This window comes from Colobus angolensis, unplaced genomic scaffold (assembly GCF_000951035.1).
Source record: "Colobus angolensis palliatus isolate OR3802 unplaced genomic scaffold, Cang.pa_1.0 Scaffold95, whole genome shotgun sequence".
NCBI classification, from domain to species: domain Eukaryota; kingdom Metazoa; phylum Chordata; class Mammalia; order Primates; family Cercopithecidae; genus Colobus; species Colobus angolensis.
Window position 1 is genome coordinate 4,303,725 of NW_012123487.1, and position 27,099 is coordinate 4,330,823.

Consider the following 27,099-nt stretch of genomic DNA (forward strand, 5'->3'; position numbering starts at 1 on the left):
TCCTGCCTCAGCCTCCCAAGTAGCTGGGATTACAGGCATGTGCCACCACACCTGGCTAATTTTGTATTTTTAGTAGAGACGGGGTTTCTCCATGTTAGTCAGGGTGGTCTTGAACTCCCAACCTTAGGTAATCCACCTGCCTCGGCCTCCCAGTGTGCTGAGATCACACGTGTGAGCCACCGCACCTGGCTGGACATCATCCATTTCTATGACTCTGGATATAGGTCTCATACGGCATTTCTATCTCCTGCCCTAATTTACTTGCACAACACACTTGGAGCTAGAATTTAATGAGCACAAAACCCTAAAAGTCAATTTTAGGTAAAGCAGATATTCAGTCATATGTGGGAACACTCACATGTATGTGTCTAGGCTGAAGGGGAGAAAGATGGTAGCTTCACTGAAATAAAAAAGCCATTATTCAGAATCCATTTTCTTGAACACCTACTAAACTTTGGGTGCTGCATTATGTGCTGGTGATACAAATATAAATACTGATCCCAGCCTTAAAGTAGCTCTGAGTCATACAAAGGGAGATTAATGTATGGTGAGATAATTATTATATAGAATATGGTTTCTGCAATACCGGAGACAGATACAGAGTGATGTGGAACACAAAATATTTTCTTGAAGAACAAATAAAATGTTTAAAATAAAGAGGTTCTGCACAGTCTTTGTGCTGATATTAATAAATATTATTTTGTAGTTATTAAAAATATTAGTATCATCTTTAAACCAGCCACCTTGGGCTGGATCTCAGCATCCATGGTGGGTCCTGGGGCATGATTCAGACAAGTATCCATGCTGGGTTAACCAAGACTGAGATGTAGGTCCTTTCTCCTTAGAGCTTGTAGGAATGAATCATTCATAGAGATGGCAGCAAAGGGGTAGTTTTCTTATGACTCATTGGACTAAACTTCATTCCAATGATATTTTGCTGCAGAAATTTTGCATGCTACTCTGTCTATGGCTCCAATATTTCTAAAGGCATTACCACGGCTGTTTGGATGAATCACTGGCATATCTTCTCTATGGTCCTAGAGGGGTGTGTGTGTGTGTGGGAGGGGGGAAGTTTATAAGGAAAGGCAAAAAAAAAGCAATCCTAAGTTTTCAATGACCAAATTCTACAGCTGCAAATACTGAGGTTTTATATAGCCCACTTTAAGTTTCCTGCTTTTTCTTGCTCTTCACATTTAGGGACACTTTGCTGCTCACTAGAAACTCCTTGAGAAAAATAGGGTAGGGTGATATAAGTCAGTAGCAGAAGTAGGAGAGGAAATTAAAATCCATTTCACATTACCTCTTGTCAGCGGCTCAGTGAAAGGCTTGAATAGGGAGGAGGCTGGGGATATTGGTGAAGACGAAGATGAAATATTGCTCTGGATTCTTATGATTCACAATTGTAAGAGGACTGTGACTTATAGTAGTGATGACTGTGGTGATGGTGGCCACAAGCCATTCAACAAATATGCATTGAATACTTACTACACGCCATCACTGACTTAGGCACATGGGATCAAATGAATTAAAAAATTATCTCTGTCAGTTGGAGCCTAAATTCTAGACGAAGAAGCTGACAAAAAAATGGTACTAGCATCCTCCTCCCTGTTTGAACATTTGAAGCATTTCCTTCTCATGAGGTCTTAGTCATGAGGGATTTAATCTCCATCAAGTCCCAGCTTCATTGTGGAAGTCACAAAACTTTATCTCCTCGAAAGCTTGCAGACTGAGATCTACTTTAAATGTTTATGTGAACAGAGAAACTGTCTCTGGTCGAGAGGTGTCTGTGTCTTGTATGTGCAATGAGGGGAACTGTGTTAGTGGACAGCGGGCAGAGAGTCTACAACCAGACCTTCCACACCGACACGTTCCTGCTGAGGAAAACTCAAGAGTTACTGCCTGAATCGCTCCCCTCCCTCCCCGTGGCCTTTCTCTTTCTTTCTTTTACTCTTCACTTCGCCCCCTCCTCCCTCCCTTCCTCAATCCCTCCCTCTCCTGGTTACCTCCCTTTCCCTTGGTCCCTCCCCATCCCCTTGCCTCGCACAGTCTCTCCTCCTCTTGCTCCCTCTCCCTCCAGCTTCTTTTCCTCTCATCCCCTTTCCCTCCTCCATCCCTCCGCGGCGTCTGCGTCAGGCCCCCACTAGCGTGACGCGCGGGGTCTGGGTGGGAGCTGTCCACTCGCCCGGGGTGCTGAATGCAGCAGCGGCGGCCGCGGCACCGGCGGCGGAGATAGCCGAGAGCCTCCCTCGCTGCAAGAACCTTGTTTCCAATTCTCGGACGGTCAGCTAGCCGCCCCGCCACCTCCTTCCAGCACCACCCTTTTGGGAACCGAGCCAGTGGGGGCAGCGGCGGGTGCTGAGCAACGGCGGAAGACGAGACAACACCTGGCAGCAGCCTGGAATCTGATTTGCTTCCTCTCGGCTTTTATAAGAGATATATTTATATACGGTTTTGGGGAGTCGCGAGGACCAAGCTGGAGCCAAGTGCCGGCTGCCTCCCACCTCGGCCACACTGCTTCGCTTCCCCCTCCCCACCTTCAGCTGGCACCGCAAACAAGCCTTACCTCGTTGCATCTGCGAGGAGAGGTAGCAACAGCGAACCCAGCCAGCCAGAGGCGGCGGAGAGGAGGAAGGGGCCGGGTGGGGGGGCAGAGAGCGGGCCGAGGCCGCCCTTGGTGGGGGTAGCGGGGGCAGAGCTGCCGAGCAGACCCGGCAGCCGCCCTCCTCCGCCCCCACCCTTCAGAAGCACTCTTGCCTGACTGAGAACCGAATTATTCCACTAGTATTATTTCATTTTTTATTACTCCCCCTCCTCACTCCCCAGCCGCCCCCACCCCCACGCCTGCCTCGCTTCTGGTTGCATGGCAGCGCTGCCCGGGCGCGGGGGCTCAGGGCTGGCCCCCAGGGAAGGGGGAGGAGGAGGAGGAGGATCATGAAGGCCGGAGTCGCGACCGCGCCGGACGGCGGGCAGCAGCCAGAGGACGAGCCGGAGCAGCCCCCGCCCCGGAGACATCCGGACGCCGAGCAGCAGTCGCCTCCACCGCCGCAGCAGCAGCTGCGGGCGCGGGCCGACCCGGAGCCGGAGGAGGAGGGCGACCGTGACCCAGAGGAGGAAGAGGAGGAGAAGGCGAGGCCACTCGCCCGCCCGGACCTGCCCTTCTCTCGGCTCTTGCCCCTCGCCCGAAGGGACCTTTGATGGAACCGAGGGGAGGGGGCCACGGATTTGCCGACTGCAGCAGGGGTGGGCTGGGGGCTGAGATAATGTAACCACTCCTTTCTCCTGTTCTCGCCCACACGCCCCTCTCCTCTACCCCTGTTCTCTGCTCCACCGCCCTCTCACCCCGGTACACACATCCTTCCTCTAGCAAGGATTTTCACGCTCAGGAAGGAGGCGCCTCTGCAAGGGTTAAACGATCTTTTCTTTTTCTCCCATCCTTTTTCCTTCCCAACCCTCTATTTTACCTCCCTTCTCCTAATTGGCTTTCCCCTCTTCTGCTTAGCCCTTTGGCTGCAGAGGCAAAGCACAAGCCCCTAGCCCAGTTTCACCTGCAACCCCCTTCCCCACCCAACTGTTCTCTTAAAAGCAACTCTGGTGCTTCTGGGGGTTAATTGCCCCAGTTTTCTGCCCAGGAGAATTAAAACTTCTCCCAATCTTCTCTCCTCCCCTACCTTGACTCCCCCTAACCCCTACCACCTGAGAAGAACTATCTTTTCTCTCTCACACATGCAGTCCTCAATTCTTCATTGAGCTAGTTTTCTCTAAACCCAGTTCAATCCACTCCAAATTTGATTTACAATTGTCTCCACCCTTTTATATAAAAGAAAGACTTCTCACGGCCTAGGAATTTGAGAAGAACCCAATAATCCTTTCCTGGGGAACTTTTAAACAGTTCGACATTGATCTTAAGGCTCTAGTGGCCCCTTCACCACACTTCTTCAATCCCTCTGCTCCTACCAGTGTCCTCAGGTCAAAGGCAGAAAGGAGACACACTAAACAAAGTTGGAGGTTGGGGTGGGTGTGTGAGGGCAAGAGAAACTTTTTTGTTATTGGGCTTTGCAGGTGGAGTTCAGAACCAGTGACTCACACTTCTCAGTCCTGGGATCAATTTATTTGCTACTTGGAGGGATTGTACGAAAAGCCAGTGAGAAAGCAGACTGCCCCCCACAACACAGATCCACTGTGGGCCCCCAAACCTGTCCTGTCCCCCTCTTTTAAGACTCCGGCCACCCCTCTTGGGCTCTCTCCTTCCACGGGCACATGCTGATGCCCCTGTGTGGGCTGCTCTGGTGGTGGTGGTGCTGCTGCTGCGGCTGGTACTGCTGTGGATTGTGCGCCCCAGCCCCCCAGATGTTGCGCCACCAGGGTCTCCTCAAGTGCCGCTGCCGCATGCTCTTCAATGACCTGAAGGTTTTCTTACTGCGGCGCCCTCCTCAAGCGCCCCTGCCCATGCACGGCGACCCCCAGCCCCCCGGTTTGGCGGCCAACAACAACACCCTTCCGGCTCTGGGTGCCGGGGGGTGGGCAGGCTGGAGGGGCCCCCGAGAAGTGGTGGGCAGGGAGCCCCCTCCTGTGCCACCTCCACCCCCCTTGCCACCTTCTTCTGTGGAAGATGACTGGGGTGGCCCAGCCACAGAGCCACCTGCCTCACTGCTCAGCAGTGCCTCCTCAGATGACTTCTGTAAGGAGAAGACCGAGGATCGTTATTCACTGGGCAGCAGCTTGGACAGTGGTATGAGGACCCCACTCTGCCGCATCTGCTTCCAGGGGCCAGAACAGGTGAGTCCCCTTTTCTCTTCTCCTGCTTCCTGTGGTATTTTCAGGTCTTGCAGATTGCTACTCGCCTGCTTGCCCTGGGGAACCATTATGTTGCCTCTAGTATGAGGACTCTATGTTTAAGAGCCCTAATTGATGTTTCTTGTGGTTACGTTTGCCCAATGAGTGTCTGGTTCCCGGTGGAGCCTGCTTGGTGGTTCATTTGTGTTCTAGATTTTGCATTTTCCTTCCAATGCTAGTGTCTCCAATTCCATCTCCAAATTTCACAAACATCCTCAGAATAGAAGATCTAGAAGTAACAGAGTGAAGAAACTTGGTGGTACATTCACACTGGTTGCCAAGATATCCTTTTATCTAATTTGTTGTTAGTAACATTTCATCTAGCCCATCTTCAGTCCCATATCCCAACTTCTTCCTGCTCTGAGAGTATGCCGAGATCTTGTTCTCTTTTCCTATTCTCATAGATTGAAATCCAGTAAGCTTGTTCTTTCACTTTGGACAACTTTCTTTCATATCACATTGACATCCTCAGCATTATGTTCTAGCGACTGAGGAGGAAATGGAGAGGGACTCTAGGTCCAAGACTAAATGGTTTGCTGAGCTACTTCTTGGCAGACTCAAATTTTTCTGTGTTGAAAACAGGCAGGTAAATAGGAATGAGAGTGAATTTAAAGGACTAGAGTAGGGAATAGGGTATCTTGTTATTTCTCTTTTCAGACCTAAGGTGTATTGACTTAGAAAATCCCTTAAATGCTCCCCATCCAGGATAGGGAATGCCAACTCTCTCATAGACCAGAGCTTTCCCAAGTCTGGCAGGTTTTCCCTACCCTATTCATTCAGATTTTCACAAACACCTCTCCTAAGTTCACCTACAATCTAGTGTCAGTAGTACTGGATAGCATGTGTACATTCTTCAAGAACCGTAGAATGTGGCAACACTTCTCCAAAGAATCACAGGATAGAAAGGCTCACCCAGTAAGTGATGCTGGAGAAGGAATATTCAATTGCAAAGTGGGCAAGGTTATGTGTTCCCATCAGCCACTTCTTCAGTAGTTTCCTGAAGTGCAGAGAAGACTTCTGGATACTCCTTGAGGAAGTGGCAGTGCAGCAGGATGCCATGCCAGGCTTTGACTGGCTCTGGTTCTTGCTGAGGGTGTGCTCTGTAAGATGCAGGCTTAGCTGGCATTTTCATTCATTTTCTTGCTTTGCTTTCAATGGACAAAGAACTTTAGGGACCAGCGATTCCTGGAGCTACAGCTTGGAATTATGAGGGGAAGTGATATAGATCTCAGTATGAATAAATGTCTCTGAGAGGCTGGGGGCTGGATTCTTCCTTCTTATGACTAAGATTATCTAAGTATCCAATAAAGTGTTGTCCAGAGTTGAAAACTCCTGTTAGGGAAAAACTTTCAGAGTGCCTTTCCTTCAGTCCTTCTCTCTACTTCCAGCACCAGGCTCCATCAAAGCTATGGGATAGAGTGGCTTGGCTGACAACAAGAGGGTGCCTCACTTTGATATCAGGCTCTTGCCACCATCAAGTACTTCATACTTTTCAAAAGAAAGAATTATTTAGCTTCCTAAATTCCTAAGTCATTTCTTTTGTCTCCCATATGGGCTCAGGTCTGCATGTCACAGGGGCTGCTGGGAGTGTGGCTTCTGGCAAGAGCACTCTTGTATCTAGAAAACAGCAGGACTTGGAGGTGCCCTGCGATAATATTTCCCCTGCTGTGTGAACTTCTCCAAATAGCTTTATGCCTCTGGGCTGCTTTTCCAACTTACATGATTTGGAGACACCTTTTCATGCCCCTCTCCTTTCCTCAGAGGTGTTTTGGGAGAATCCAGGAGAAAACAAGTGTAAAAAATATCTTGGAAGGGATTTATATATAATGAGCATGTATTTTGATAACAGAAAGCTGTATTTTATTGAAAAAAGAAAAAGAAAAAAAAAACATTGGCAATATTGTGAAATACCTTCATGTGATACAAGATCTGGTCAGAGGTTAGAAGCTTTCCTTTCTTGTTCATTATTTTGATGATGTGTCATAAATAAAGCATTGAATAAAAAAAGCTAACACCAGTAAAGGAATGGGCTCTATTATGTGGGAGGATTAGGGGGCCAAGTCTGCATTAAGACTGGATCAAATTAAGCACTTCCTGCATATGATTATTATGTTTTGGGGGTTTACTTTATCTGTGCAGGAACCAAGAGGCTTTAATGGGATTGTGTTATAGCAGTAATAAGAGCAATGTGAGTACTGCATTAGGTGTGGAGAATACAGTTTCCCCCTTTCTTCTTGTTCCCCCCCCCCACAGCATTTCTATGAAAGAGACAAAGGAGAGAAGATAAGGGAAACTCTAGAGAAGGAAGAGAAAGATAGAGAGAGAGAGGGGCAACAGCAGCGGAGGGGAAGGAGAAAGAGAGGGACAGAGAGAAGGAGGAGGAGGAGGAGGAAAGGGGAATGGGGGAGAGAGAGAGAGAGAGAAAGCTAAAATTTCTGTATTTTAGTTTCTGTTCAGGGAGAGAGCTGTTCAGCAACTGTCTACACATGGCCCTGGAGGAAATGTGGTCTGCAGTCTTAGTAGCTGAAAGTCTTGGTGTTATCTCTGCCCAGACAAAGGAATTAAGCAGACCCCCACCTCCCCACTCCCCATCACCCCAATCATTTGCTACTGCTATAGGGGCTAAACAACTGCCTAAAAAATGAATATTTGATCTTTTCCTGCCAAGGGCTTGCAATATCTGTGGTGAGGAACAACAAGAGAATCCAGCTAGTTTCACCTTTGCACCTATCTACAAAGGACTTTGCATCCATTCATTGGTGCATGCATTTATTTAACAATTTTTTGGGGGCACCTACAGTGTGCCCGTTGCTGTTCCAGGCATGAGTATTCAGGAGTGAACAAAACAGATGAGATTTCTGCTCTCCTGAAGCTGACATTCTAGTAGAGACCATACATAGACAAGTAAAATAGTAAGCAAATAAGGTGATTTAAGTGCCATGATGAAATTTAAAAAGGAAAATGAGTTAGAAAGGAATGAAAGGGAGGCGGTAGGAAAGGTACCACCACATTAGATAGGGTAATCAGGAAAAGTCTTTCTAAGAATGTGTCATCTGAGCTGACACCTAAATGATGAGAAGGGCCCGGCAATGCATAGGTCTAGGGGAAGAGCATTTCAGGTGGAGGAAATAGCAAGTTCAAAAGCGTGAATGTGAATGAGCTTAGCATGTTGGAAAAATGGAAGAGAAGACAGGAACTGAGAGAGGGATAGGTGTGAACACTTGCTCTGAGAACCTACTTGGCTCCATGCTAAAAAGCTACTCTCCTCTCCACCATTCTTTCATGTTGAGCAGGGCTCAGGACCCATGAGACTGTAGAACCAGACTCCAGCTCAAAACTTCCTCACTCTCCCTTTTTCGTTGAAGCTGCACTAGCACACTTTGTGGGACAATGTACCATTGTGGGTAATCTGAACTCTCTGAAGCCAGATGTCCCCAGCTGTAGGTCTGAACAAGTTATACACCCTGTCTGTGTCTTGGATTCCTCATTTGTACAACTGGGAAAATAGTAATAGTCCCTATGTCATAAGATTATTCTGAGCATCAAATCAGTCAATACTATAAGAGCAGTGCTATCATAGCATTTTGTTATTGTTATTATTACTATCTCAGATTCAAGAGAGTGCTGTTCCTGCCTTGTTTAAAAGGAAAAGTGTGCCCTAGCCCACAGGCTGTCAGGAAGCCACTATGATTGTGGCATGTATGTGGACTGTTTCTTGCAGACTTACAATGCTCTAGGCACAGAGCACAGCTTGTCCATTTCCATCATCAAAGTCTTTATTAAGCACCTACCTTTTGCCTGCTGTTCTGCTGGACAAGGTCCAGAGATGTAGGGTAGATGTGGTCCTGCCCTCTGGGAGTATCACAATCTAACCCAGACATCACAGGGGCTGATAGAAATCAAGAACACACAGACAGTGAGGCTGAGTGAATTACAGTAATATCAGGTACAAGAAAGATATGTATGTTTAAAAGCAGCTAGTGGGCAGAGTGCCTATTGAAAAAGACAAGTCGGGGAATTTGCCACTTTATCTACAGTTAGTTAGAGAAGACTTCTCTATTGCTGCCGAAGACCACGTGAGAAGAAATAGATTTAGGCTGCCAGGCTGAGGTTGGACAGACGGAAGCAGAAGAGATGTGTGTCCCCCACCCCTACATCTGACTGCCATGGCGGATTTTGTCTTTGTAGAACAACCTCCAGGCACTCCACACGTGGATACCTTGGAAACAGGCGAATCCGCCTCCCAGCTAGGCAGCTGTGGAGTGCCTAGAGGTGGGTGCAAAGACAAAATCCACCATAGCAGTCAGAAGCTAGGGTAGGAGGCCACCTGTTCCGGCCCTAATGGAAAGTAGGACATGTATCTGGAAAAGTTTAGCAAGCTTAATCTGCCTTTTTATTCTTTCTGGGGTTGGCTTCCCTGGAGTTCTGTATTCAGAAGGGGCAATAATTGTATGAAATGGTCTAGTCAGTGTTTCGGTTAGTTGGGAATAAGATATGGCTTTTCAGGGCGTGGGGAATCTGGAGATCCTAAGATGCAATGAAAACCTGGGAATGGAGCTCAAGCAGAGCATTTTAGAAGAGACTTAAATGGTATACTTAGTCGTCTTAGTGCTATGGTTTAATTTTACATTTCTTTGTGTGGTTATTTAGTATCTGTCTTCCACATAGAAGAGACCCATCCCTCACATTGACAGGCCCTGGGGCAGGAGTATAAATGGAACCTCATATACCATGGGCCAAAATATTTAAAAGCAGTAAATCCAGCTAACAAACTGTTAAAATATATTTTATCCTCCTTTCCTGACAAATACTCCTTGAAAACAACCTGCGAGACAGGTTTGAATTTAGAACTTTTAGATGTCTCTGGATTCTGTGCTAGTCAAATGGGGATAACTGTCTTTTGATCTACAGGACATTCTGATTCTCTTTCCAACGCTGACTCTAGCCGGTACTAATAAGCCTTGGACCCACGTGTATGGACAGTCCTGCTGGCTTGTCCAAGCTCTGTCCATACCATCCCCCAAACAGTGGTGCCTTGCCCCAATCCCTGCCCTTGGGCCAGGGAGGGAACAGTTTAGGGATCCAAAGAAGAGAGTCCTGCAGGTCCTGGGAGCAAGTTCAAGGCTCTCTGGACAGGAATTCCAGAGTTCCAGGTAATTGGAGCATATTCCAGAAGACAGGTGAGGTTCCTTGACCCTGCAGACTCCTCACACTGTGGGGAGAGGTTCAGCTGAAGGGGGAGCAGAGTGGGGTCCTCTAGAGCTAGGGGTTATCTTGTCTGGGTCTAAGGGGAGCACTGCAAAGGGACTATAAGATCCCTGGAGGAAGTGAACTGTGTGTGTTCATTCATTGCTGGATCATTGGCTCTCAACCCAGTACCTGGCACCTGCTTCATGCTCTATGAGTATTTCTTGAAAGGACCAGCCTCTGGAGCTCATCCAGTGGGCAGGTTCATAGGTAGGAGAACTGGGGAAAAGAGAACATTTAGGAAAAAAGTGGTGTCAAATGCCAAAGATGTGCTCTGCAGAAGAAAGGGTCCACAGGGCAGTGCCTTCTATAGTGATAGAATTTCCAGGGAAGTAAACTTGGGTTTCACTATTATACAAACTTTCCATGAAAGCTGTCCCAAGATCTTATAGGCTGCCTTAGAAAGGGGATATTATGGGGACCTGGGACTAGATAATCCTCAAGATCCCTTCTGAGCTTGGGAGTTGGAATTCATAAATAAGATAATTTTGGGGTCTGGGAGATTTTTAATCTAAGCAAAAAGAGATGATCCCCTCACCTTCTCCAATTCAAGGGGTTATCTTATCTCAGGACATCTAAGCTCAGTAAACACGTTACATGGCATATACAAATATATCTTCAGCAAAGATTAGAAAGAACAGTTTCTGTCCTGTGTTCATAGAAATCCTAAGGTGTTGCCAGCCATATTGTTGCTGCAATTGTAAATTTTCACCATGCATACATCTTGATGGGAGAGCAAGTGCTTCATGGCCAATAGGAAACAGACACCATCATGGACCCAAGGATACAAAACCATCCTGGGAAAGGGGGAGCCCATTTTCACAAGCCCAAGAGTTGTGAGCTTTCAGTTCCTACTTCTGTCAGTCCTGGTCCTACTTAAATTGGAAGCTCCAAGAAACTTTTCTTCACTCAAGGCTCTTACCAAAACTCTAATTCTCTACTGGGAGATAAGGTAAGGATATTAAAACCCCACCACAGGGTTACAGGCTATTTCACAGATATCACTGTCTTACATGTACACACTTGCTCACGCATAAGCACAAATACAACATTGAATGCATCTGTCTCACTTTCACAGGCAGAACTGGGAACGAGAGGAAGGGAGATGCCTGTGTCTTGGCAGTTGCGGAGCAGTTCTCAAATCAATTGTTTGTAAGATTCTCTACACAGTGTTCAGTTCGTAGTAATCCTTCACTTACCAGGATCAGCTTGGGGTGAGTTGACCAATTTATTGGATGTGGCTTCTAGCTGAGGCCCTCATCGAGAAAGTTACTTAAGGCTAGCAGGGCAGGAAGTTACGAAATACGGATTTCACAAGAGGCTGGGAGAGAAAAAGGAGAGATATTAGGATTCTTTCTTTCTGCCCCTTTTTCCAGCTGGTATGCTGGAAAAGTCCAGCTGTGGCCTGTGAGATGGGGGAGGGAGACGAGGACGGAGGGAGAGGAGACACTCAAAGGAGTGTGGGGATGAGCGAGCTGCTGCTTGTTTGCTGGGAAGGAAGCCAAGTTGGAAGTAAGCCTGGATGTAAAGGAGCTGGCAAGCAAATACTGTATGGCCCAAGCTGCATACCATCCCCCTCCCGAGATGCATCATATGTAAGCCAGAGTTTACATGTACATATAGTACACATTTGATACCCCATTCTGTGTACGGTAAAAGCAAAGCTGAGGTGTACCTGGGGCTGACTGTCTCATGACAAAATAGCAAAATTGAGTAAGTTACAATTTGAAATCCAGGTAGATGCAAATTGCCAGGGAAAGAAGGAGAGGAGTTTCCAAATATAGGTTCTATCCAACTCTGTGATCCAAGAATGACCTCATGACTCACAAGAGGGATATAAGGGCCCCAGTCCTGAACCCAGCGAATTGTACTCATGAGGTTTTTTGCAGGACCTGTCCACAGAGCTGTTGAGAAGGACAGATCAAGTTATTTTTCTCCTTTATGGAAAGACTGTTTTGGATGTGGTTGAACAGAATCAACATCAATGTCTGAAAGAACCCTCTTGAAGCCACCCCAGTGGCTAGCATAGGGCTCTGCATACAGTAGGAACTCATTATTTGCTAATCCTTTCCCCCTGCTACTTGCACATGTTCATTCCAGATTAATAGTGCTATATTTGGTCCCTCGTATATGTGTGGTGGAAGACATATTTGTGTGTGTGTGTGCAAGCATGTGTGCACACGTATGTGTATAAACTAAAAGGCCAAGCAACGGGGGTATGGATGACCCCTTGCAATCTCATCCAACCTCATTTACTGTTTCTATAATGAGAAATAGCGATGATTCTTGTCCTAGTAATCATAGTGATCATTATCTTGGCTTGAGACCGTTTGGCTAGCATGCATTTCCTTATTCTATTGCAGAATGATGGGAAGAACATGGGCTTTGAAGTCCAAAAGACATGGATTTCATTCCCATTTGGGGCCCTTCCCAGCTGAGTGGTCTTGGGCAACTTATTTAACTTCTCTGGACCTAGATTTTGTTGTTTATAAAACAGAGATAAAATACTGAGTTTGAACATTTGTAAGGAATTGACATGATGCATTAAAGATCTAGGCACACAACAGCTGCTAACTGAAAGGGAGTGATATTTACCCCATCCTACCAGTGTGTCTCAGAGACCTGGAATGGAGCCCTCAGATCACACTGTTGCTTTTCCTACTACCCTCTCTCACTGAAGTCTTTAAAAAATCAGATGTCTAAGGCTATGCTTCTGTCACAGTAAACCCCAAGCTGTTTTTGTGACTGACAATCAGGGATGGGTGTTTTGGACCAGCCTCTGTTTAGCAGATTTTCTGCCTCTGTATTGTCTGATTCAGCTGAACTCTGTCCTCTCTTCCTTGGGTCCCTCACTCCCAACATCATTGTCTTTATCCATCTCCATCATCACCAGGTCCCTGACAGATCTTTATGAAGCAGCACTCTCTGCTTGGCAGGAAATATGTAGAAAGACACTTTCCTGGACTTTGAGTCCCTACAGGTCAGGGGCAGACCATGCATGCAGACAAGCATGCAGAGGAAGTTGCAGAGGAAATGCTTGCCCAATATGCAAGCAAGAGGTTTGCATTGAAGGTCCTCCTTGGACTGGTGTTTCTGAAAACCTGGGATGGGATGGACAGCCCCAGACAGACATGATGTTAAATAACGTTGATCCCCAGGTAAGAATGTTGTTCCCTTTTCAGTCTGTTCTCATGCTTCATGATAATATCTAGGAGAAAATCTCACCCTAGTGATAATTTGTATTTAACACCTTTCTAGTGATGTCAGTCTGCTTTATAAACAAAGAAAGAAGGCATTAGACTCAGATCTTCAGACATGCACTTATTTTAGCTAGAACTTCTTACTTTGTTTTGTTTATATTTGTATGTGTCTATTCTTTTTTTTAATGGGCTTCATTTTTTTAGAGCAGCCTTAAGTTCATAGCAAAATTGAACAGAAAGTACAGAGAGTTCCCATGTACTCCCTGCTACCCCACCATCAACATCCCGTACTTTGGCCAGGCACAATGGCTCATGCTGTAATCCCAGCACTTTGGGAGGCTGAAGTGGGAGGATCATTTGAGCCCTGGAGTTTGAGATGAGCCTGGGCAACATAGCAAGACTCCATCTCCACAAAACAAAACAAAAGCAAAAAAAAAAAATTTCCACCAGGGTGGAACATTTGTTACAACTGACCCTGCATTGATACATCATTATCACCCAAAGTCCATAGATTACATGAGGGTTCTCTGTTGGTATCGTACATTCTAAGGGTTTTGACAAACATATAGTGACATGTATTCACCATTATGGTATCACACAGAAAACCTATGGTATGGTATCATACCTAAAAACCTGCTGTGCTCCACCACCTATTCATCTCCCTGCTTCCACTCCCGATCTCCCGGCAAAATATTTGGCCTTTTCCAGGATGTCATATAGCTGGAATCAGACAGTGTGTAGCCTTTTCAGATTGGCTTTTTCACTTAGTAATATGCATTTAAACTTCCTCCATGTCTCAGTGTCTTTTTGTGGTTGATAGCACATTTCTTCTTAGCGCTGAATAATATTCCATCGCATGGATGTCCCAGAGTTTGTCTATTCTTTTTATGGCAAATGGTATCAGTCTTTCATTTATGGCAGTGACAAAAAGTCTCCCTTAGAAATAAAATTTATTGAAATAGAAATGTGAGACATTTAAAGGCAAATGTTAAGTTTGAAGAAAATAATAGTATAGATGGTACATGAATACATCAAAAAGCATAAGTGACTGAAGTTATTCTGACCTGGCTACACTTTAAAGTAGTTTTGAAACATCTGTGGACATCAAGAATGCTTCAGGAAGGAGATGATACGTGGAGTCCCAGGCTGTGATCCCAGGGTAGTGCCCTGGGATCTGCATTTTCAATCTCTGGCTTTGAGAATTCCAAAGTAGGTGATTACTTCAGGAATACTGTGTATTAGTAGGAAACCAAATGGGGAGAAGACATGTGTCCACCAGACCTGAGGTTCTGGAACAAGGAACAGAGGTGTGGGCCCTGAAGGAGGAGGAGAGGAGAGTTAGTTGGGAGGGTATGATGTAGTCAAAAATGCAAGTTCAGTCATTCAGCGCTGGCAGAGTTCAATTAATAAGAGTAAGATCTGCTATGGAGAAAGTGACTTTTTATTCCAAAGCTAGCTTAGGGGAAGAAGGACAGGCTTCTTGCCTTAAGGGTACCACTTCATTTTTAGAGCAGAAATCAGGTGCTTTTAGAAGGGGTCTCAGCATGAAAGACACACAGTGGAGGAAGCAAGCAGGTGGAGGTCTGCATAACTCATTTCAGTGCCTTATCTACTGGGTGGTCAAGCTGGTGACAGCTGGCATCTTCAAGAGCAGAACTAGACTGTAAATGTGACTGAAGCTTTCCAGGTGGGAGAGAGTTTTGTAGTGGGGCATACTTGGGGTTGTAGATTGACTGTTGTCTCTTGAGGCAACCTCCTGGTGGGTGAGTTCCACTCAAGCTTCTAAGTACATAGTTAGGTGAACTTGCCCTGTAGGGAGAGCCTGATGAACAGGAGGTGAAAAGCTATAATTGCCTTTCTAAAGGACTAAGTAGGAAGTGGGGAATAGGGAAAAACAGAGAAAAGAGAAAATAAGAGGAAAAAATAATAAAAATAATAATTCATTCTCTTTTTTGTAGAAAAATGGGGGTACTTGGCTACAACAGGATCATGTGACTAGGAAAGAAGAGGCATGTGTCACCCATGGCAGAGGCAGGAAGGGATGCCTCTTGCATCTCTCTTCTCTCCTGCCTCAGGGATGTGAGAACTCTAAGTCCTAGATGGGATAGCTGCAAGATGGAAAAGTCTGACCAACATGGGCTCTGACATGAGGGAAATGCTAACTTTGATTGTGTTAAGATACTGAAGCTTGGGGGTTTGTCTGTTACCCAGCTAATGTTAATTTCCCTGACTAATACAACCATAAATTCCCACTCCTGAATTATGTTCTCAGGGTATTCTTGAGTGAAGCCAAATCTGGGGCTCGCTTCCCACTTCTCCCCATTTGGTTTCCTTCCCCTAGATCCCAGAGCAGGGCAACAGATGGTACACAGCTCCATCCCTCACAGCTCACTAAGCCCCAACAACGAAGTGTTTCAGCTCAGGACTGACATATCACTTTTGCCTACAACTCCCTGGCTGGGTCTAGGAATATGTTTTTGCCTAACAGCAATAGGGGTGGGGAGTATAATCCTTTTGGGTGCCGGCAAAAAGATGAAGGCTTTTTTTCCAGAGATGGGTGAGTTCTAGAAGTCTCTACCTCAATAAAGGTAGAGTGAGTGAATGAATGAGAAAACACATGGCAAGCTTTCAGAACACCACTTGACCCACATTAAGCATGCAATAAGTATTACCAGTTATCGTTCTTATTTGCTCTTTTATAAAAAGAGGAGGTTGTACTCTGGAATATCCAAGCTGCTTCTAGTTCTGCTGTCCTCGTTTATGCCTTATGATGCCCCAGTCACACCTGGGGCTGATATAAATCCAATTCCTCCTTCCACCTATAGCAGATGCCTCCCTAGAAGAATGGCCTAGAAACTGGACATTAAAGGCTGAAAAGGGAAAAGAATTTGGGAAATAGAAAATGAAGAATGTTCCTGGCACAAGGACAATGAAAGCAAGGAGTCAGAGATGCCTTTGTAGAAAACTAGCAAGGTTGATAAGAACACAGGGCTTGTAGAGTCAGGCAGAACTGCTTTCAGATCCCATTGTTACTGTGCAGTAGATGCGTATCCTTGGGCAAGTCACTTATAGACTCAGAACCTTAATTTTCTCCACTGTGGAATGGCAATGATAATAACAGTACCATCCCAGAGGTTGTTGTGAGGTTAACTGATACAATGAATGCGAAAATGTTAGCATAATGTAGAATACAAACATACAATAAAATCACAAATATACATTAAACATTAGTGCTTGGTGTTTTTGTATGACCTCACAAGCTCTCTATTGTTTTCTTCAAACTTTGAAAATGTCTGCCTTCGACTGTGTATGATTGTGGGCTGCTGACCTCAGGAGGAGCTACCATGATATCATCTGTCAGGAATAGATGAAACTAAATATACCCAACCATTGCCTGTAGCTAAGTAAAATGATCTCACAGATATACTTACTATTTTTCAAATGTATATGGAACAAACTCAAAAGCATACTTCAATTTACTGTAGCTTGTCAATAAATATATTCTCAAAGAGATACTCAAAGTATAACTACAGTCATTTGAGGGTTTGTGATACTTTCTGAATATTAAAAAGAGTCTAGAGAGATTGTATAAAATAACTGGCCAGTACTTTCCAAAGTCTCAACATCAGGAAAGATATAGAGGAAAGGCCGGGCATGGTGTCTCATTCCTGTAATCCCAGCACTTTGACTGACTAAGGCAGGAAGATTTCTTGAGCCCGGGAGTTTGTGACCACACTGGGCAGTATAGTGAAACTTTGCTTCTACAAAAAAAATTTAAAAATTAGCCAAGCATGGTGGTACATGCCTGTGGTCCCAGCTATTCAGGGGACTGAGGTGGGAGGACTACTTGGACCCAGAGGCAGAGGCTGCAGGGAGCCATGACTGCACTACTGCATTCCAGCCTCAGTGACAGAGCGAGACCATGTCAAAAAAGTGTGTGTGTGTGTGTATATAAAAGTGTACATATAGAATGATGGGGAACTGTCTCAGACTGGAAGAGTCTAAGGTGATATAACAATTAAATACTTTGGGCCGGGCGCGGTGGCTCAAGCCTGTAATCCCAGCACTTTGGGAGGCCGAGGTGGGCGGATCACGAGGTCAGGCGATCGAGACCATCCTGGCTAACACGGTGAAACCCCGTCTCTACTAAAAACTGCAAAAAACTAGCCCGGCAAGGTGGCGGCGCCTGTAGTCCCAGCTACCCGGGAGGCTGAGGCAGGAGAATGGCGTGAACCCGGGAGGTGGAGCTTGCAGTGAGCTGAGATCCGGCCACAGCACTCCAGCCTGGGTGAGAGAGCGAGACTCCGTTTCAAAAAAAAAACAAAAAACAAGTAAATACTTTGTATAATCTGGATTGGATTCTGTACCACGTAAAGGACATTAGTGGGACCCTAGGTGAAATTCAAATAAGGTCTATAGATTAGTTACTAGACTTGCATCAATGTTGAGTTCCTAGTTTGGGTCATTGTACTATGGTCAATTGAGATTTAACTTTTGGGGAACTTGGGTGAAAGTCATATGAGAAATCTTCATGCTTTTTTTTTTTTTTTTGAGATGGAGTCTCATTTTGTTGCCCAGGCGGGAGTGCAGTGGCATGATCTCAGCTCACTGCAACCTCCGCCTCCCAGGTTTAAGTAATTCTCCTGTGTCACCCTCCTTAGTAGCTGGGATTACAGGGGCCCGCCACCATGCCCAGCTAATTTTTATATTTTTAGTAGAAACTAAAATATGAGTTTCACCATATAAAATGGGGTTTCACCATGTTGGTCAGGCTGGTCTCAAACACCTGACCTCAAGTGATCCACCCACCTTGGCCTCCCAAAGTGCTGGGATTACAGACGTGAGCCACTGTGCCCGGCCTATTTTTATAATTTTTAAAAATAAGTTTAATGTTATTTCAAAATGAAAAGTTAAAAAATTAACTTAAAAGGGGAGAGGATGTAGTATACTTACACCTGAGGAACTGCGTGAAACATGTTTATCATGTATTTTTATAATCTTTTTATTAACCAAACAATATGGAAATTTTCAAGCACATCTAAAAGTAGAATAATTGCGAATTACCGGTATAGCAAAAATAGCATGGATTTGCTGGTTAGAAAAACCTGTGTTAGAATTCAGGCTGTAGCATTTACTAGCTGTGTGACTTTAGGCAAATCAGTTAAATCCTCTGAACTTCAGTGTCCTCTATCTGTCATAGGGGGCTAATGAAAATAAATACCTCATAGAACTGTTTTGGAATTTAAGAAGACAATACGTAGCCCAGTGCATGAAATGGGCTCCTGAGAAGTCTTAGTTTCCTTTCTGGACTTTCCTTCCCCCTCTGTCCAAAGCAGATGATAAACATGCTTCACGCAGTTCCTCAGGTGTAAGCATACTGCATGCTTTGAGATCGACAGAATTGACCCCAGGGCAGTGCAGTGTTGAGTGGGCAGGAAAGTTTCCCCAATATGGGCCCTTCAGCATATAAACAGAGTTAATGATCATCAGCACAAACAGCATTGGCCACTATGCAGTGTTCTTGAACACTTCTGAACCCGATACTGCCAAAAAAGTGCCTTCGCACATTGAAGGAATGTGGGTTGTATATTTTGATTTATCCCTTGGCGATCCCTCTAGGAGCCACAGATTTCAGCCTCTGTGGAGCCAAAAGAGCTTTCTAGTCCTGGGGCTGTCAGTTCAACTGGTTTGGAAAACAAGTGCCAAAACCAGCCACTGGCAGGTGAATGAGTGTAGGCAGCCAGTGAGTGTGCAGAGGTGTCCCTTCTGCTGTATGTGTGCTTGTGGGTAGGAGCAAGGGAGAAGACTGAGGGGCTGGGGGAGTAGGCTGGGTCTGCACGAAATGCAACTTTTTAACGCAAAAGGAAAAAGGCACTCCAGGGGTTGGCCCATTTGGCTGCTCCAGTCTTTTGTGTATCTTTGTTCCAGGGAGAACCCAGAGGGTCTGGTCTTTGCAAAGTCAGTGCAGGCATTCTGTGTAACACTTGCTGCCTTATTTCTGGCTTCTTGACATCCATTACGCATTTGCCTCCAAAAAAATAAAAAATCTGTTTCGTGATGTGATTTCAAGGACTTTCTACCTCCAACCAAAAACCAACCAACCAAACAAAAATCCACTTATTGGGAAGTGACCCTAGAAATTTAAATTAATTTTTATTCTTTCTACAAATGCAATTCAAGTAAAAAAGTGTGTCTTTGATATGAGGCTGGAATTTGCTTCAAAATAATCGAGTGACGATAAGTAAAACAAGACTGATTGTGCATATCATTGCTGAAGGTGGGTGCTGGGTATATGGGGGTTTTATTCTAATGTTCTCTCTACTTTTATATGTGCTTGAAAATTTCCATATTGTCTGGTTAATAAAAAGATGATAAAAATACAAGTATTAGGGCCAGGTACAGCAGCTCACGCCTGTAATCCCGGCACTTTGAGAGGCTGAGGCGAGTGGATTACTTGAGGTCAGGAGTTCAAGACCAGCCTGACCAACACAGTGAAACCCCATCTCTACTAAAAATACAAAAATGAGCCGAGTGTGGTGGCGCATGCCTGTAATCCCAACTACTCGGGAGTCTGAGGCAGGAGAATCACTTGAACCTGGGAGGTGGAGGTTGCAGTGAGCTGAGATCGCGCCACTGTACTCTAGCCTGGGTGACAAAGTTAGACTCTATCTCAAAAAACAACAAAAAAAATACAGTTATTAAATAAGTTTCACAAACAGGCAGGTGGAATTAGCTGAGAGTAGACAAGACAGCTTTGGGCACACTTATGCTGAGGACCAGAGTCAAAGACAGAGAGGACCTGAGTGAGTCCCACCAGGTATTCACCAGTCTTGCTCAATGAGGGGAATCAACTTGATGACCTCTTAAGGGATCTTCCATCCCCCAAGGTCATGATTAAGAGATGAAAATGTCCTGTCGTCCATTTCCTTTCTGGTCCACCTGGTCTAGTGGCAGCAAAATGATCAGTGACCATTCATTCAGTAGAGGTTGAGTGAACACCACTGAGTGTCAGACCCCAGGAATGCAGAGATAAGATGGGGAGCTCGGAGACTAGTGCAAGAGACTAGTGTACTGAGAGCAACCACAAGACATAATGAACGCCGTGGACCAGGGTTGCATATGTCGTGCTAAAAAAACCGCACAGGAGGGGTGACTAGTGATGCCTGGGAAAGCTGGAGAAGGACCCCACATGGGCTTGCCTTTGAGTCGTTGAATAAGAATGAGTAGGTGGAGTCAAGGCAGTTAAGGGAATTCTCCAGGTGGAAGTGTATGTCAAAATATGGCAGTAAGAGATTAACCCTGATTCTCCTCATCAGAAATGTGTTCCTTCCTACTCAACCTAATCCTGTCTCTCTCTCATTGCATTTTAAATTACCCTCTGTGCTTTAAGACCCAGAATGCAGGGTAGGGTGCAGAGATGGGAGAGATGTACTTACTCCTCTTTAGCAACAAGTCCTCTTAAGCCCAGCCTTTCTGTGGCTGGTCCTAATGACCTTTCTGTAATAGGAGCCTAGAGGTCTGGATGTGCTTGGAGGCACCTGCCTGGGAACAGTAACTCCACAACAACCATCTTTGTTGATTGAATGGAGCTTTTATTTGGAAGCCACCGGAGGGTCTGGAAGAAATCTTGTGGGTTCAGGAGCTTCCTTATCTTCCAACACACACGCAGAGCCACTAGCACATGTTTCTATGGTGGGAGGGAAGAGCAGGCACTGTTTTCCTGATCTTTTTTTTTTTTGAGACTGAGTCTCGCTCTGTCGCCCAGGCTGGAGTGCAGTGATGCGATCTCGGTTCACTGCAAGCTCCACCTCCCAGGTTTATGCCATTCTCCTGCCTCAGCCTCCCAAGTAGCTGGGACTACAGGCGCCTGCCACCGCGCCCGGCTAATTTTTTGTACTTTATAGTAGAAACGGGGTTTCACCGGGTTAGCCAGGATGGTCTTGATCTCCTGACCTCGTGATTCACCCGTCTCGGCCTCCCAAAGTGCTGGGATTACAGGCTTGAGCCACCGGGTTTTCCTGATCTTTAGAAGTGAGAAACTGGAGGCCGGGCATGGTTGTTCACACCTGTAATCTCAGCACTTTGGGAGGCCAAGGTGGGCACATCACTTGAGTTCAGGAGTTCGAGACCAGCCTGGCCAACATGGCAAAACCCCGTCTCTACTAAAAATACAAAAATTAGCTGGGCTTGGTGGCAGGTGCCTGCAATCCCAGCTACTCGGGAGGCTGAGGCAAGAGAATCATTTGAGCCTGGGAGGTGGAGGTTACAGTGAGCTGAGATCACACCACTGCACTCCAGCCTGGGCAACAGAGTAAGACTCCATCTCAGAAAAAAAAAAAAAAGAAGAAGAAGAAGAAGAGAAGGAGAAGAAGAAGAAACTAGGACACAGAGAGATGAGGGGACATGTTCAAGGTGCAAGGCAAATCCCTTAGCTGGTATTTCCTATTCTCAGACTGAAAAATATCAGTGAATACATCAGCACCTTTCAGGATAAATAAATGCTTCCTTTTTTCACCCCCTTTCCAGCCTCAGAACTATTCATCTATTCACTTCCTACATATTAATATATTGTAGTAAAGGATTAATTTACCAGAATGTTTAGAGAATGGAAGAGATCAAACAGAATGCGTGGGAGTTTATGGTTAATTTGATTTTCTAGTGAATTTGGGGCTAACCTCTATAAGTTTTATTTCAGTTTTATTGTTGAAAGTCTTTATAAAATGTGAGGCTACTTGGCAGTGCATTTGAACATTGCCTCAATTTTTTTTTTATGTTGAAGTGTTGTCGTTTAAAGTTAGGCTCTGTGGTTAGGAAAGGCACAGGAAATGAAGTTCTAGCTTCACAGACCACAGGATATCTTGTAGAAGCTGGTGGGTGGCTTTTATTTAAACTGTGGTATCAACTTGTTTTATCTTTCTCCCACACGAGGGGAATAAAATCTCTAGTTCATCCATTCTGCAAATATTTATTGAGCAGCTGCTTTGTGCCAGAACTGCATGAGGATTCTCGGTACCATGGTGAATTGGAACACAGCTCCTGTCTTCTTGGTGCTTTGCCAGTCTTGTGACTGCAGGGCAGGAATTAAGATATAGGGTGGTAAGGACTGAGGACTGCTCAAGATGCTATGGGAGGGCAGGCTTGAGGAAGGTCAGGGATGGCTTCTCACAAGATGAGATATCTATGGTAGACCTGAATTTAGCCAAGATAAGAGAGTGGAACACACTCCAGGTAGAAGGAGGTGCTTTTCCAAAAGCACAGAGGGGCCAGGTATGGAGGTTTATGTCTGTAATCCTAGCACTTTGGGAGGCCAAGGTGGGAGACTGGCTTGAGCCCAGGAATTCAGGATCAGCCTGGGCAACATAGTGGGACACTGTCTCTATTAAAAAACAACAGAAAAAGCAAAAGCTCAGAGGGAAGAAAGAAATGTCACCCCTGGGAGGAAGGGAAAGGCCCACTTTGCTTCCATACATAAGCACTCACTCATCCTCCTTTCTCTGCACACTCACCTTGGGCAGTAGAGTTGTGTCGGCCTCCCTGGAGCATCTGCTGGGGCAGCTGAGTTTGCCTTGACTTGGGAGCTCCATCTGTGCGGGCCCCAGCCTAGCCCAGCCTGGCTTCCATCAGGAGGCTGCCTTACTTAGCCTACTTGAGGAAGAGGGACACAGGAGTCCCTCCATTTGGGGTGATCACTATGGTAACAATCACGTCAGGTTGCTGAGGACTGCAACAGGTTGACAAAGGGGAGTACAGAAGCCCCAAACCCCTGAACATGCCAAGGTTCCTCCAATGTGGTTGGCAAATTGGATCTCTTTCAAGACCCATGCATACTTTTATTTCAGATCTTTTACCCAGAGGCCATTTTCTGGACAGAGAGCCAAAAGAAAATGTCAGAAATGCAGCACATACCCCATAGTTCTCTCAGAACTTGGAATTATCTAGTCCTTGCCATTATTCTGCATTTGCTCATACCTGTAGGGATCTGGTAGATGCACAACCAAGGTACTATGTTTGCCTTTTTTTGTCCTTTTAAAATTATTCCCCAGGTGCCATCAGCATTATTACTACCTATCCTCATGCTGGAAAGGCTTAACAGGTTCTGTTATATGTATAGAATAATACACTTTGAGAAAGGGACCTTCCTTCATCTTTGAGATGAGTCAATCAAGGTCTAGAGAGGTTAAGTGAGGTGTTTGTGTTCCTGTCATGCACAGATGCTGTGCTAGCCATAGCCATATCATCATAAACAAAACAGACAAGGCCTCCACCCACACGGAGCTTACAGCCTGGAAGTGAAGTCCAGCAGAACGGTGGGTCCTCAGCTCATGATAGGCATCCTGGTGGCCTTGGCCCCTTGGCTGAACTGCACCAGCTTCTTCTTTTTATTATTTTAAAATGTATTTTATTTATTTATTTTTTAAAGGCTAGTGAAGTGAAGCAGTGGGAGTGGAAAAGGAACAAAGAAATTTGTAACTGGTTCTGATCAATTATTTGTAAATACCACTGCTTATAGCTCTTGCATTCCCTCTGCTGATAAGCCTTCAGCCTCTCAAAAAGTGTTGACAATTTCTTGATCAACTTTCATGTCCTTTCTCCACTACATTTCTGCTTCAAATATCCAAGATGTCCTTTTCCTTGCATGTGGTGATGCCTGGCATGCAGTGGGACTCCCAGTGGCAGTAATGTCTGTTCTTTGCATGTTTCCACTCTAGAAACTATTCACTCTGAATAAACAATGACAGGTGAGGTAAGTGCAATGGGCAGAAGTACAGCAATTATGCTCCAGAAATATAATAGGGTCCTCCAGGAGGAAACTATGAAACTGAGATTATCATCCCTTTCCCCTCCTATGGATGAGAGGTAGACTTGGAGGGTTGGGTAACTTGCGTGTTGGTTGTAGGACTGGGGTTTGGATTTTGGGCTCCTGGCTCCAAGTTCAGTGCTCTTTCTACTGTTTAATTAAGCAAAATTAAATTTAGCAGCTATTTTTCAAGTACCTGTGATGTGCCAAGCATGATGCCAGCCCTAGGAATTCAACAAATAAATATGGTTCCCTGTCTCAATAACTTTTCAGTTTAACAAGAGAGATAAGTGTGTGAGCAAATGATTGTCATAAAAAGCCATGATGACAAGATGTTCCAATAACATCAGTGGCAGAAAACAGGGAGGGACATGCTTAGATTGCATGAGTCAGAGGCCAGTGGCTAGACAACAGAGGCCAGAGGTTAGACAACAGAACCTCTAGCTGGTGGTAGGAGCATGTGCAACAGCAGAACAGAGAGATGGGGAGAAGAGGTGCACAGGCACCTGTCAAACAAGGTGGTCTGGTGTCAGTGTGGTGGGGTGGCACAGTGAGGTAGTGTGGCACGGTGTGGTGGTGTGGCACAGTGGTGATGGTGTGGCATGATGAGGTTGTGTGGCATCACATGATGGTGTGGGTAAACAAGGTGGTGTGGCATCATGTAGAGTTCTGGCATAATGAGGGAGTGTGGCATGGTGAAGGGGTGTGGCAAAGTGAGGGGGTGTGGCATAGTGAGGGAGTGTGGCATAATGAAGGGGTGTGACATGGTGAAGGGGTGTGGCATGGTGAGGGGGTGGCACAGTGAGGGGATATGGCAGAGTGGGGGGAGTGGCAGAGTGAGGGGGTGTGGCATGATGAGACAGTGACCTAACATGGTCGCATTGTGGCACAGTGTAATGGCATGGCATAGCATGGTGGTGGTGGTGTGGCATGGTGTGGCATTGTGTGGCATAGCATGGTTGTGTTGTGGCCTAGTGAGGTCATGTTGTATCACATTATGGTGTGGCAAAGCAAGGTGGTGTGGTAGGTGAAAGAAATCCACTTGATGAGTGTCAGAAGACAGGAGGGCAAAGCCCAGAGGTCCCTGAGCATGTTCAGTTTTTTGCCTCCACCCGTCTGTCCCTTGCAGTGAGATTGGGAGGAAAGCATCAGGCCACCACCTGACCCAGTGACCCTACATAATAAAGAGTTTGAGCAGTTCACTCTGCTGCTTCTCGTTGTCAAGAAAAATGTTAAATGCCCTCAGCAGAGTGACAAGCAGGCACTCCTGAGGTCTGACCCTAACCTCTTGGTGGAACCTCCAGTCTCGTCACTTTATCCTCCCACCAGATACTCTGGCCAATCCCCACTGCCTGCATCTCCAAATAGACTCCATAGCTCTTTGCCTTTCATTTCCATTCAAAGGCGTTCTTCCCCACTGAGGCTTCTCTTCCATCACCAGTCCAAGCCCAGCCTCCTCCAAGCCCTAGCCTGTCACACGTCACCTTCCCTGTAAAGCCTCCTTCCTACACTTCGCATCATCCCCAGCTGTGCTCCTGCAGCACACAGTGTAGGCCGCCTGCCCCGTTATCACTAGGTACCTGTGAAACCTCCATTTCCTCCTCCCAGGTGAACGATGAGCTCAAGGGAGCTTGTTCCATGCGTCTAGTTCACCTTTATACAGCCCTGTGCCTAGCAATCGCAGAGGCTCAGAAAGGCAATGTAATTACCACAATCAAAGCCAATTAGACATTTAGATACGTTCATGGATCCACTCAAAAAAAATTGTTTGTTTCCTAACCAGTGTTCTCCCCTTTCTGCTAAGACAGGAGAGGAGAGATCCCTGAAAGTTGTTTTTATCCATCTTGTGGTTAGCACATTATTCTCTAGTCCTTTCTTCAGCACATTGAGCATGTACACTGAATTTGTTACTGCTCCCCACACTAGGAATTAGTCACTGAACAATGAGACAATATCCCTGCTCTCAAGGAACTTACCTTCTTGCTCTCAGATACAGAAACCCAAAGACACCAGACCAGCCCAAACTGACCGACAGTCAGCAAAATCACTGCTGTCTCCTCGGTATCAAAATCCTAAAAGACAAGAAAGATTGAAGAACTGTGATAGATGGCAGAAGGCCAAGAATAAACAGCAATTAAATGCAACGTGGAATTCTGGAACCAAAAACAAAAAAAAATAGGATGTTAGTGGAAAATTGATCAAGTTTGAATGGAGTCTTTAGTGTGTACCATAATTTCCTGATTCTGATAACTGTACAGTGAATAGGTCTAATGTTAATGTTACAGGAAAAGGGTCCTGATCCAGACCCCGAAAGAGGGTTCTTGGATCTCTAGCAAGAAATAATTCAGGGCAAGTCCGTAGAGTAAAGTGAAACCAAGTTTATTAGGAAAGTAAAAGAATAAAGAATGGCTACTCCATAGAGCAGCCCTGAGGGCTGCTGGTTGCCCATTTTTATGGTTATTTCTTGGTGATATGCTAACAAGGGTGGATTATTCATGCCTCCCCTTTTTAGACCACATAGGGTGACTTCCTGACAACACATGGCATCTATAAACTGTCACAGCACTGGTAGGAGTGTAGCAGTAAGGACAACCAGAGGTCACTCTCGTCACTGTCCTGGTTTTGGTGGGTTTTGGCCAACTTCTTTACTGCAACCTATTTTATCAGCAAGGTCTTTATAACCTGTATCTTGTGCTGACCTCCTATCTCATTATGTTACTAAGAATGCCTTAACTGGCCAGACATGATAGCTCATGCCTGTAATCTCAGCCCTTTGAGAGGCCGAGGCGGGTGGATCACTTGAGGTCGGGAGTTTGAGACCAGCCTGATCAACATGGAGAAACCCCATTTCTACTAAAAATACAAAATTAGCCAGGTGTGGTGGTGCATGCCTGTAATCCCAGCTACTTGGGAGGCTGAGGCAGGAGAATCACTTGAACCAGGGAGGTGGAGGCTGCAGTGAGCCAAGATCGTGCCACTGCAATCCAGCCTGGGCAACAAGAGCAAAACTCCATCTCAAAA

The 27,099-nt window shown here is 45.7% G+C and overlaps 1 protein-coding gene across 1 annotated transcript in view; it reads left to right on the forward strand.

The window, feature by feature from the left end:
- The first annotated feature begins 2,160 nt into the window (after positions 1 to 2,160).
- Positions 2,161 to 27,099, forward strand: part of MARCH4 (membrane-associated ring finger (C3HC4) 4, E3 ubiquitin protein ligase) — a 110,800-nt gene continuing 85,861 nt past the window's right edge. The window contains exon 1 of the mRNA XM_011932302.1: positions 2,161 to 4,776. Coding sequence (XP_011787692.1) covers positions 4,258 to 4,776 — 519 coding nt within the window. The 5' untranslated portion in view covers positions 2,161 to 4,257. The remainder of the gene's footprint in view (positions 4,777 to 27,099) is intronic.